The sequence below is a fragment of the Scomber scombrus genome, chromosome 11 (assembly GCF_963691925.1).
Source record: "Scomber scombrus chromosome 11, fScoSco1.1, whole genome shotgun sequence".
Taxonomy (NCBI): domain Eukaryota; kingdom Metazoa; phylum Chordata; class Actinopteri; order Scombriformes; family Scombridae; genus Scomber; species Scomber scombrus.
In genome coordinates, this window is record NC_084980.1 from 14,108,984 (window position 1) to 14,121,619 (window position 12,636).

A 12,636-nucleotide genomic window follows, 5' to 3' on the forward strand; every position below is an offset into this window, starting at 1 on the left:
CAATTAAAGTGTCCTAATTGTTTTAGGAAATAAAGAAAACAGTTTGATGTTAAAACAATTCATATCATGACGATAAAAACGCAATGATATTCCTCTCACTGCTCGGACAACTGCTGAACAACAGTGAGCATGTTCAAGAGAGGTGAAAAGAATTATCTTGTCTTAAGGATATTTGACGGTTTTCTTGTTCTCTCCAGCTACCTCCTTTTGAGATGACTCTTTGTATGCACTACATTTACCTGTAGACTAACAAGGGGGCCCGAGCGACTGGGGTGGGAGACAAACAAAGAGGGGGAGAAAAAGGGATTTTGAGGGAGGAAATGTGAATACCCTAGTTGAGGGACTGAGAGAGTGCTGCACAAGTCCTGCTTTCCACAGGTTCCATTAAACATCTAAACTTTTCTGTACAACATCTGTGTGTGTCTAAAAAAGTACTGCGGTCTACTGTGAAGGCTGGCAGGGAGAGAAGAAAAGAATAATAAATACTTTCTCTTGGCTTCTCTTCTGAGGAATTGTTAATTCTATGTAAAGCACAGGGGGGATTTCAAAGTGCCAAAAATGCAGGTGGTGGTACGGTCAGTCTGCCGCAGATCCAGGTGACATGCTGTAAACTTTTATTTGCTCTTGAATTTTTCCCTTTCTTGCATGACAGTACTGCTGTAATCCAGAATGGATACACCTGAACTGCTGCCGACAACCGCACACAAACACTGACACAAGCTCACACCCACGCACACACAGCCTCTCTCCGACACCAACACACACAGAGAGCCATCAGTACCCAGAGCCAGTGGCTGCTCTGCTCCAGCCTTAATGGAGGGCCTGACCTCCGCTATGCTGAGTTATTTCCACCCTCCCCAAATTTTCAGGGAACCAGAGGAAAAAGGATATGAGAAAAATGGACTAAAGGAGAGCATGCGATTCTACTTTTTCACTGCAAACCTTTAATTCATTTCATCTTGCTTCCCAATTTACAGAGTCTTGGGACCACTTACTTTGTAATGACAAGGTGGTTGAAAAGGGGAGTGAAGCATGTTGAAAGAACAGCCTTCAGCTCTCACTATAGCTTTCAGGTGAAATTGTCAAAATGCAGTCTTTTCGGGTCATTACCACCTCCTTCCTTCATACAACTACAGCCTAAAGTGCAACTGTAGGTGGAAAGCTGGCTCTTATTTTTGTTTTTGTTTTGGAAATATTACTATTGCTAACATTTTAAACAACATCACAAATGCAGAGATTCATCCTGGTTGAACAAACAAATCTTTACAATGATTTGGTGCCACGGAACACAAGCCTCAGGCATGTTTTAACAAGTGTAATATAGACAACTTACTTCAAAGTGAAAATGAAAATGTTATTACCTTGAATCGCTGTCATAATTTTTCATTGCATGGACTAGTGACTCTCTGGTTCAGCTCTGACATTTTCTACTTATCATATTTCCATATAAATATCTACATTCTGTATGTTCCTTATTAGTTTTATATGTAAAAAAATAATAGAAAAATGTACACTTTCATTTATTGGCTTAAACCTGTGTGATGTTTAGAAAATATAGCTTTTTTTTTCCTCCATCAGGATTATTCAATCTATTGTTCTAGATGTAACTGCAAACTATAAAAAGTAATCAAAATAATCCCCATCTCAATCAGCTACAACACTGATGCTGTTTGCATGTTAATGCAGCAGTGATGATAATCCAGTAACATAATACATGGTGTGTATTATTATAATTTTGTGAAAGGAGTCACTCTGCAAAACAACTATTTTTTCTTTGATAATTTAAGTACATTTAGCTGATAAGACTTGCATACCGTAACTTCAGATGGCAGTATGTTCACTCGTAATGAAGTAAATGATCTGAATACTTATTCCTCCTTTGGTAAGAGAACAATATGAATCAGTGTCTATTTGTGACCCAATAGGGTGTCCTGGGTCAGTCAGCATCAATGCAATGTCCTTGGTTCAAATCCAACAAACATACCGGAAAAATAATTTTAAGAAAACACTAAAAAAAAATTAGTAGATTAAAATCTATATAAACCAAGTACACTTTTGAATTCTGAATGGAAAAGGTAGAATTTAATTTTACGATAAACCTCAGGAATTTTTCGACACAAAGTGTGACAAGGCCATGCTGCTGAAGAAGCTGCCTTTGTAAATGGATATAGGAGGCTTGCTGTGAGATGAAGTGTACAGAGAGACAGCTCTCTGCTGTGCTAAGGACTAGCTGACTGTGCCAGACACGCTGAGACAATCAACTCCAGAACCATAACAGTGTGACTATGCTTAGATTAATGCAGGTATTGGTGAGAACCCAAAAAAAGAAGGCGAGTGTAGCAAGCCCATTTTTATACATAGCAAGAAATGTTATGGTTGTATTATCCAGCAGATGAGTAACCCGTGGCACTGGGGAAAGCTAGGAGTGTGCAGGGAGCGTGTGACAGACATGGGGAGGGACATCCCTCCATAATTGCCTTTTATGAGTAAAAGGCCACATCATCATATTACAGCTGGGTGGAATTTCCAGATTTTCTTGACCTCTCAAGCAATCAGAGAATCAATGGAGAGTGGGCAAAACTGACCTTGATGGAATGCAGTTTACTTCCCCGCTACTCTATATGCAACAAGCAAGCTAAAGATGTATGTAAGTATCCCAAGTCTAAGTCTGTGACACTGAGAATTTATGTGAACATATCATGCATGTGTAAGAAGTTAAATGATTTATTTTTTTCTTAGGGTTGGTGCATAATTACAATCAGGCACATATCGACACAGACAATTTGGATGGCAGTGGCTAACTTAGAAGAAAAAGTCTGTTTAGAGACTATAAAAAGCATCGTCAGATCCAAAATACAGAGTGTCAAAAGAGGACCACCAATGTGGAAATCTCATCTACACAGCCCAGTGTGTCACAAAGCAATCACTCTGACTCACCTTCTGTGTCTTATTCTCACTCACATGGTGGTACATTTTCTAGATAGACAGAAACATGTACAGGGGAGATATAAAGGTACATTTAGAAACAGGTAGACAGCATAGAGCGCAACCTCTCTGTCACCTGAATCATCCCAGTGCAATTAGTAATCTTGTCCTTGTTAATTCACTAATTTGTGATTACGCTGTGCTCATCTATTTGTGTGAGGACACGCTACATAAACATCAATAGGATTAGGTTTCATTGATATTCATGAGCTAATGGGAGCCTGTATAAGTGTTATTTACACAACACTAAGCTGTCTGGCAGATAAGGTTTCTCAGGGCCATGGCAATCGGATTCAATTTCATGACCTGTGCAATGCCAGAGGGGAAAACAGCAAGCAACGCAGCTATTATTGGATAACTGAGTTTCCAACTGCAAACATCATTTAAAAACATGATTGTTGTTCTCTCGGATAGAAAATGCAAAAGGTGACAAACACTATTCTGAGGTGGAGTTGTGAATATTGATCCACAAACCTTAGCCAAAATGAGTTTGTTTGAAATAAATAACTCAACAGAAAAATAAAAACATTTATAAAACTCTATCGATTTGTATCTGTTATTTGGAAAGCATAACATGGGTGAAGGTGCACCAACGCTAACAAAAGTCTTAGCTCAGATGACAAAGACTGGGGGAAAAAAAATGTGCACGACCAACCTTGCTATACCTATCGATCAGCTTTAGGAGGACAAACAAGGGCCCAAACAAAAAGCCAGAGTCTCCGATCTCTCGGTATCATTATGTCCAAGGCCTTGGGAAAAGCCTACAGGTCAATACTGAAGCAACATGGGCTCTGTGGGGTAGGTCTGGCGACTTAATAAAGCAGACGTATTGTGTGTGAGCAGACGGGTCGATGTGAATCCCCCCAGACGCAATGCATTTTCACAGCAGGACAGGTTGCTGCACTGTGCAGAGTGGGCCTAGACCAGAGGTCAACCTATTCACTTCATCTGCAGCAGAAACCAAAGAACAGTGGGAGAGATGGAGTGAACACAGTGAAAGAACATATTATCAACCCAGGGGACTCTGCTCACAGATATCCGCGAGAGCTTAGATTTTTGGGGGCATCACATGCAGTTTGCTATGCATGTGCACAGTAACAGACACACCTGCATCTGAATCTCAACTATGCTAGGAAAATGCATATAAACACATGCAACCTGATATGAAACCATGTAATAACATCTATCTCCACACAAGCACACACTTATCTTACCTTTTCATAGTAGCGCAGCTCATAGTCCAGAATGATACCATTGGGCTGTTCCGGTTGTGGCCATGACAGTGTGAAGCTATTCATGGTGGAGCTGATCTGGTGCATGATGGGAACTATGGAGGGAGCTGGAGGCACAGAAACAGAAATACAGCATCAGTACATGTCTAGATTAACTACTGAATATTACAGATATGTTTCACTCACACCTATTTGAAGGATACAAGACAATCTTTATTTCAAGATTATACAACACACCAGTTATCCAGGGGTAGTGCAACAGGTGAGTCTCTTTTGCTAAAGTTGAGTGCATAGTGCAGTGAGTCAAACCTGCTGGCCTGAGAGGTTTCCTTTCAGTGTATTTCTACTTAATTTCAACCATATAAATGACTGTGTGGAACTATGCGGTCATGAGATCATGGTTAATAAGTAACTGTAATATGCCAACAAGTTCACTGACTGCAAATTGAAGTGGGTGCATTACCAACACTAATGACACTAATGACAATTTTTTTTTTTAAGAATACAGCACTATTGCAACGCTCACCCAATATGAGTACCTAGAATAAATCTTGCATTATCACCACCATGCTGTTTCAGACACACAAACTAAACTCACCAGCTATCAGTGCTCCGCAAATAATCCAGGTTTAAACAGTACAACTGCCACTCTAATCAGCACCTAGAAAGCCAGCTGATTCGAGCCGATTAGAGCTTCACTCAGCCATATTTTGGCACTGCAGGACCAAATATGAGTCAGCTTTGGCCAAACATGCATGCCATATTTGGCTGAGATTTGAGGGTGTGGACTTGGGCTGAGTATCAGCTCCAGTTAGCAGGACTCCAACTACCTTTTCGCCCCGTCAGTCACCACGAGTCTGGCATGAGTACAGCAACCAATCGTGTTGAATTTAGTCCGCAGTTGGACAGAGCAGTTTTGGCTAAATAGGCAGAAAACAGGAGCAAAGTGTGTGGCATCCTCAGGATGCACTGGGTGCAATAGTTAACACAGTCCTCTCTGCAGGCTCCAATTTTGAGATTTTTTTCAGGAATGCCCATTCACACAGTGCTACACCAAATCTCTGTAGAGAAATGCTCAGTTTCTACGAGAGTCTTCAACAGTTAAACATTCTGTCTGAATATAAATAATTCACTAATGTAAATGCAGGTTTAGTTATTAATTCATATAGTCATATAGATAGCCTAATTGGTGTTTTGTGTTACAGTAAAACCACGGTTATTCACATGTAAATGCATCTGGTAAACATGGGCAAATGAAACTAACTTTCCAATATAATGTACTGCAATAATAATAGATATGTACTATTTAAAGATAGCCTGCAGTAGGTCTTATAAAATAGTTTCCATTCAAGAGCCTTTCACTAAGTTATTAGTTTAAGAATTCATATTTAAATGAAATGGACAAGTACTGCACACACAGTAGTGGAAGTTTATCTTTAACTAGCAAGATCATAAAAATGAGCTAAAATGACAGAGATATAACATGTGGTCTTGCAGTACACAGAGACACATGCAAAATGTTATGACAATTTGTGTCCAATGATTTATTGTGACACTCTCCCGTTGGTACACACCACTGATGATTTTGGTGCAAATGACGTCATTGTGAGCCATGCAATTACTAAACAGTGCAAGCAGGAAAACATATGCAACTAACAATACTGTACTGCCATTTTGCAGGCTACACTGGATCTGCAACACAACAATCTAAGTTTCAATCTGTTCTCATAAAGAAACAATTTTCGAGCTCTGCAAACATGTTAAAGCAGTCAGTAAATGAAACACTTTGGACTCTAACCTGATATAGTGCTGTGATCATTTTAGGCCAACTGCGTAATGTATGTCATCATTTGTACATCTGAATGCACACACATGGGCTGACAATTAACCCAGACACACAGCAATTTCCTGCTTATTCCATCATTTTTGTCCTCTATACTGTCATCCCGCCATCATTGCCTGCTCCTCTTCTCTCTGCAAAGGCTGCTCACAGATTGTGTTTTTGGACAGAGGGAAGACATTATCCGTAATAAAACTTTGTATGTGTGTACATGCGTGTGTCACATCTTTAAGGAAAAGGTCCATGTTCAACTGCCTATCTTCACTATATTATTAAGGCATAGCTGACAAAATGCACTGCTAACACACCTTGTTGAAACACTGCTTTTTAATAAGGTCTAAGCAGAGTCAGAAATGAGCAGAGTCTGAAAATGTTTTTCTTATCTTTTAACACTTTTAGTTTTCTCTTAAATGAAACACAGGTCTGAAATAAAAAAATATTGGATTAGGCTGAAATTTACCCCAGTTTTTTTACCTTGAGAAGTGGCGTCATATGCCATTGTAGAGTCCATTTCCCCCCGCCTTCTTGCTATCATACTTTGGCAGATTTTCCCACTGTTGACATTTACAAATCCACAGATATCTTGTCACTGCTGACAGTAGCGCCAAAGTTCAATACCTCAGACTTTCCGCTCTGTGAGGAAAAAGTAAATTTCCCTGGTGCTGATACTGAAGTTTTCTGTATCTATTTGTTGTGTTAATATGTTTAATGTAGAGCAGGCTGACAAGTTCCTAAATGTCACAGACTTGGCGAGTGAGAATTTCAGCTCAAGCTCAACAGCAGTGAGTGTTTTTTTGAAGTCATACACTTCCCAGGCATCACTTGGACACCTGTTAATCAAGTTAGAGGCTTCTGGAGGTATTTGTCTTTTTACTGGCTAACTGAGACTTTTTCTCTGTTACCACTGTTACTGTTAGCATTTTTTTAATGCACCAGTTCCTGTGCAGAAGAGGAGATGTGGAAATGTTAATATGGATTCTCAGAAAAGCAAATGTGAACTTTTTATGAAGTGGGTTTGAGTAGAATACTTAGTATGAATATATCAATATTTGATAGATTAAAGTAAAACAGAAATAGGTTTCTCTAAAATGATGCCATTTTTGAAATAAAAGGTACAAATTGCTTAGCTTCTATGTATAAATCAATCTCTTGAATAGCATACTGTAAGCGAATTTGCCAGAAATCTACTGTAGAATCACTCAACTCCTCTAAGGTACTACGATAAACTCTAATTTAAAGTTCAAGGATGAATCCAACCAAACTTACTCATCAAATCAATTTGTGAACATACAAGTATGTTTGATTAAAAGCCGATTCTGCAGCTGATCATACTATATTCAGCGCCTTGGTGTCTGTATACAGGGCAGGAAAGAAATCTCCACCCCCATGTCTGCAGGCATAAATACAGCCCCACACAAGCCCGTGCACTACATTATGTACCTCTGAGCAACTTGGCTCTCGGCCTGCTCACTGCTGAGGCCTAGTCATTGCTCCACCTGGTCTCCACTCGCCATCTTTCTGAATAACTCCTCTATTCAAAAAGCAGCAAATGGCACCCTCTCTCAACTAAATTATCCTTTTTATCTGACTCCTTAGTGGTTATTTTATTTCTTCTACTTCTCGTCTCATACTTCACCCTTGCTCTGTGGGCACAGGGGTTCTGTAAGGAGAAAAGCCCCTGACCTTTTGAGTCCTTGTGGTTGCTTATAAATCATACATTGTAGGAAAGAAGGCTCATTCTACAGTTTTGATCGAGGTAAGTGTTCCTTGATTTGAGTGTCAGATAATTGCCTAAAATGTAAACAAATGAAAGGACTCTATTTATCCTGTCAGTGTGAATGGATTCTGTTCTGTCAGCCTCTCCTGGCTCTCACCTCCTGCCCTCCCTCCCTCTCTCATACCCTAGACAGAGAGTGTGAGGGCTAAGCTTCACCTCGGTGCACTTCAGCTTCTGCTTCTCAGGCTGGTTCACGCTCCACTGACCAGGTCTAGGGCTGCCTGGGCCGCATTATCAATTACCGGCCACAGGCACACACTGTTCCTGGCAGACCCAAGGGAGGGGCACTCCACACAGAAATTCCTGCAGTGGAAAAAATGGCTGAGGAGGAGAGGTGTTTTACCTAGCCCTAAGTCCACATCGCAACTTAATTCATGCATTCAGGCAAACAGACAGAAAAACATCAATTTTCACCATGGAATTTTTCTTTGTTCCGTCGATCTCTGACTCACCAGCCACTACTCAGATTTTTTTCAGCTATTCAAATAGGTCTGGTACTGTGTCACTGATGCAGGGATAACCCCATTTGGAGAAGCGAACGGAATCAGAGATTTGTAAGTGGGATAAAGAATTGAGACATCACCTTCCTGTGTCAGAACCAGAATCTATTAGAAAATACTTCAATACTACAATCTCGCTCATGCTCATGGAACATTTTGGTAGGTTATATATATACAACCTACCAACAATTCCAAAAATCTGAATATAGCCATAGACTGAAACACACTCTCCTTGCAAAAAAGAAAAATATAATATCTTTCATCACTGGTGGGTCCCACTGGACAGACAGTGACCATGTTTTTGAGAGGAAAAGCAGCAGAGAGAGATAAAGAGTGTGTGCACATGTATGTGTGTCCATGTGTCCTAGTAGCCTATGTGTGAAGAGCCTGTCAGAGACAATGTGTCGTGCCTGTATGAGGGTGAAGTTCAGCCCAATGAAGCACCGCTGTCCCCTCCAACTGCGTCCCCCACTGTCACCCTGGGACGATGAAGCTGACAGTGATTGGTGACTGTGTCCTGCGCTCCTCTCTCCTCCCTACATCCCTCCCATCCCTTGCTCCTGTGCTCCACTTTTATCTGGCCCCACTTGCTGCCCCTGGCTTTTAATGCAGAGCTTGGCTCACCATTAATCAAAGTCAAAGCCTCTCTGTCTCTGGCTGGGACAGAGAGAGAGGAAGTAAGGAAAGGAGGGACAGAGAGAGAGAGACCGACATGGAACGAAAAAGAAAGAGAGTATGAGAGTTCTTTACCTTTGTAAAAATGATCTACTATGGAATACAGATGAGTTAGAGCATCATTTTACATGTCTGGCACTGAACTGAGCCTCTGTTTTCATTATTGTTACTTCAGTGTAGTCACCATAATTCATATGGTACAGTGAGGAGTCAAATGTACTGTTCTACATCTTAAAATAGAGTTCCAGAGATTTCTTGCACTTCCAAAAAGTTGTGGGACTCACAAGAGTCAAAAACTGATTCAGAGGTCGGTATTTGTTGAGTTTAAGTCCCTTGGTACAATAAAGCTTCAAAAAACTGGCATTCTACATTTTGTCTTAATAGACCCTACGCCCCTAAATGCCCACTGTTTTTAAAACTCCATGCCTCAAGTTTGTAATGCAGGCTGTCTGTTAAACTTTTGTAAGTCTCCAACTAACCCTGATGACATGCGGTTATTTTCTCAGACTTGAAAAAACTCCCTCCAGAGCCACATAAAACATTACACAACTGTTTTCACAGGGTGAGCATCACTCCCTGCAAGATGAACTGAGGTTCATAAAAGTGTAAGTAAAAACTCTGTATAAATGTATTGCCAACAAAATAGCTAATATCCGTCACAAGGTTTATTAGTTCAACCCCAAAACAAGTATCAAAGTTCAAAGTCTCCAACTCTCTCCTTCCACTGTGACCCCTTCCTCATTCTGAGATAGACTGAGTGCACATGGCCGTTTGTGTTCCTCATGCAGCACAGCTTTCACGTCCATATTTTCAGCTCAAAATTCCTGCTTTGCCTCAATTCCTTAGAGAATTGACTAGACAGAAAGTTTCACAGTGTTAGTCAGCTCATCTTGGACCAGAGACCCATTCAGCCACTTTGTATACAGAAAACACACACATACATAGGGGCACATTCACAACCACATTCAGCATACAAGCCGAGTTATTCTGTAGTCTTTGTAGTGCACTTGTGATTTGTGCTTTAGGATGCTGGCACACCATTGAACCATGCAGCCACCTAATAGGGGCTCAGTGTCTCAGATGAGGAGAGCAGCCTATAGTCATGTGCTGTGCCTCTGTCAAAGGCATAGGTTTAACTACTACCCTCCCTATTAGCAGGGGCTCAGAGGGCCAAGCCAGCCATGACTACATGGTAATGGGCCTCTCTCAAACATCATAAAGAGGGATCAGTTCAGCACCACGGATTTCTGTCAAGGAACCATGGTAGGAATTATTTTCAAAATCACATTATACGTGGAGGATTCTGAACGTACAGTACCGGTCAAAAGTTTGGACACAACTTCCCATTCAAGCCGTGTCCAAACGTTTATTTGGGAAAAAAAAGAAAAATAGAACCTGTTCACATACTTTCACACAGACTCAAACATAGAAACACATGCTTCTTACGTCACTTAGAGCACTATATAAAGATATCTGAATTGACGAGAGGCTCAGTTACATTTAAGCCCATACTTTTACTTTTGCCTGCAGCTGATACCTCACATTCTGGGTCCAGGGACAGGATCCAGCATTTACAGTATGAGAACAGGCATCGAATTAAATAAAAAATGGCACCCGGAGAGAACCTTAAAACTGTCTAAGATGATGAAACTCTCTGACACCCTAGCTCCAATACATAGAGGGAAGAAACAAGGACCATGCAACCCCCCAAAAAAACAAATGGGAAGACTGTAGGTTCTAAACTGAAAAGACATAATGAGTAGTGTCTTGAATAACCTCCATGGACATGTTTGCCTAACATCTCATCTGATTTTTGAACCCCACAGAGCGCAAATCTCTTTAATTCATCTAGCTGTTTGGATTTAAGTCTAGTGGGTAGAATCATAGTGTCTTGAATGCAACCTACCCGGCGGACTTGCCCATAGAAGGCAGAGGATAGTGATGTTTACATTTCTGTGGGAATAGCTCTCCAAACAGAACAGCTAAGTGGAGGAGGATTGTTTGTAGATATACTTGGCATTCTGTGGTCTGAGGGATTGCTGGTACATAATCTAGGTCAAGCAGGCTGTGCCAGTAAGATCAGAGAAATATCGAGCATCAGGCATTAGTTGAAAAAGATAGCACCAGTCATGAGATTTATGGACTTTTTACACATGCATTGTTCACCAAAGCACCCCCCACCCCCACCCCACCCACACGCACACAACCAATCAAAGTTGAAAGGAGTTGTACAATGTGTAAAGTAAGACAAATACCCTTGTCATCTGGTGCAGCGGCGAATGTAGGTTAAGTGTCTAGGATGGATTACATAAGAAAACATGCTGCCATGCCTGCACAGTAGTTTTCACCTCAAGTACTTTTACTGCTACCACCTGACCACCATATATATTTATCTTTGTGGTCATTTAACATTTTAATAAATTCTCTTGAAGCAGAGTGTCTATTACCTCTTAAATTAAACCATACAACTTCACAAAGGGACATAAAATGGCTATTTTTCAAAAGCAAACATTGATAAATATGACTTAATTCAGGCCAGGCATGAATGATAGCCTAAGAGAGGGCAGTATATAATCTATCTGGATGTGTGCGTGTATCTCCTGGAGAGCAAAGGCTGTGAATGAACTCCTAAATCACACTATTGATCAGTCCTTCCCCCCAGACACACGGTGGGATCTAGGGCAGTTAAATGGCCTCTTCAGTGATTCATGCTAAATCCCTTCAACTCCCTCCTCACCTCTATTATTTCCTCCTCTCCTCCTCATCGCCCCCACCCCACCCCCCCACCCCTACCTTTGACTTCTCATAGCCAATAACAACAACCCGTCTAACTACCGCTGCCTTACTGTTTTCAAGGTAGTCTCTTGTTTTTTTAAATTCTCACAGCCCCCCATTGAAGCCATGTCAAACTGAACAGACAAAGACAGCACTGAAACATCAAGAAACTGCATTTTTCTTACTTTTGCCTGAAACTTAATCATCAGGTTGTGTTGTGCTAAAGAAAATGTAGAATATCAGAAATCTATATGAAAAGGGCTGTGCACTGAGACATGGTTGGAATATAATTAAGTGGGCCTCTAAACTGAGATGTGCAACATGTGGTTGAAACTACAGGCCCTCATTTTAGTGAGACAGCAAAATGGAAAATAAATATGAGGGTGTGCTGATTAATTATTATCTGCTAAGTAAACATACATTATGACTCATCCCATACCTTTTTAACAGCTGTGCCGAGTATAACAGCAATGACAAAAATGGCTCACCTTGAAAGACAGAGTTAAGGGATTTAGAGGAGACTGTGAGCACTGACTTTTAACTGTGCCACATTTGACTTTTATGCTTATCACAAAGAACTTTCTAAATAAGTAGCTGTCCAAAGCATTTTTTAGATAACTGATCCCAATGGAATACTGAATTGTAATCAAAATGTTCTATAAACAAATTCCAACTTCACATCCTGGCCATCCTTGGACCTGTGCATCCCTTGTTTGTCCCTTGTAGGACATTGTTTTAAATACGGGTTGGGCATAGTTTGTCTGTTAAGTCTAAATCTGTCATTCTGATGCTGCAGGGATCACATACGTTTCAGCAGGGTTTTGATTGTACTGTTCCTTTAATGGATTAGTC

The 12,636-nt window shown here is 40.7% G+C and overlaps 1 protein-coding gene across 1 annotated transcript in view; it reads right to left on the bottom strand.

The window, feature by feature from the left end:
* The window catches only part of LOC133990176 (ephrin type-B receptor 1-B), a 166,763-nt gene that overhangs the window by 38,053 nt on the left and 116,074 nt on the right, over positions 1-12,636 (bottom strand). Inside the window, exon 6 of the mRNA XM_062428350.1 lies at positions 4,200-4,324. Coding sequence (XP_062284334.1) covers positions 4,200-4,324 — 125 coding nt within the window. The remainder of the gene's footprint in view (positions 1-4,199; positions 4,325-12,636) is intronic.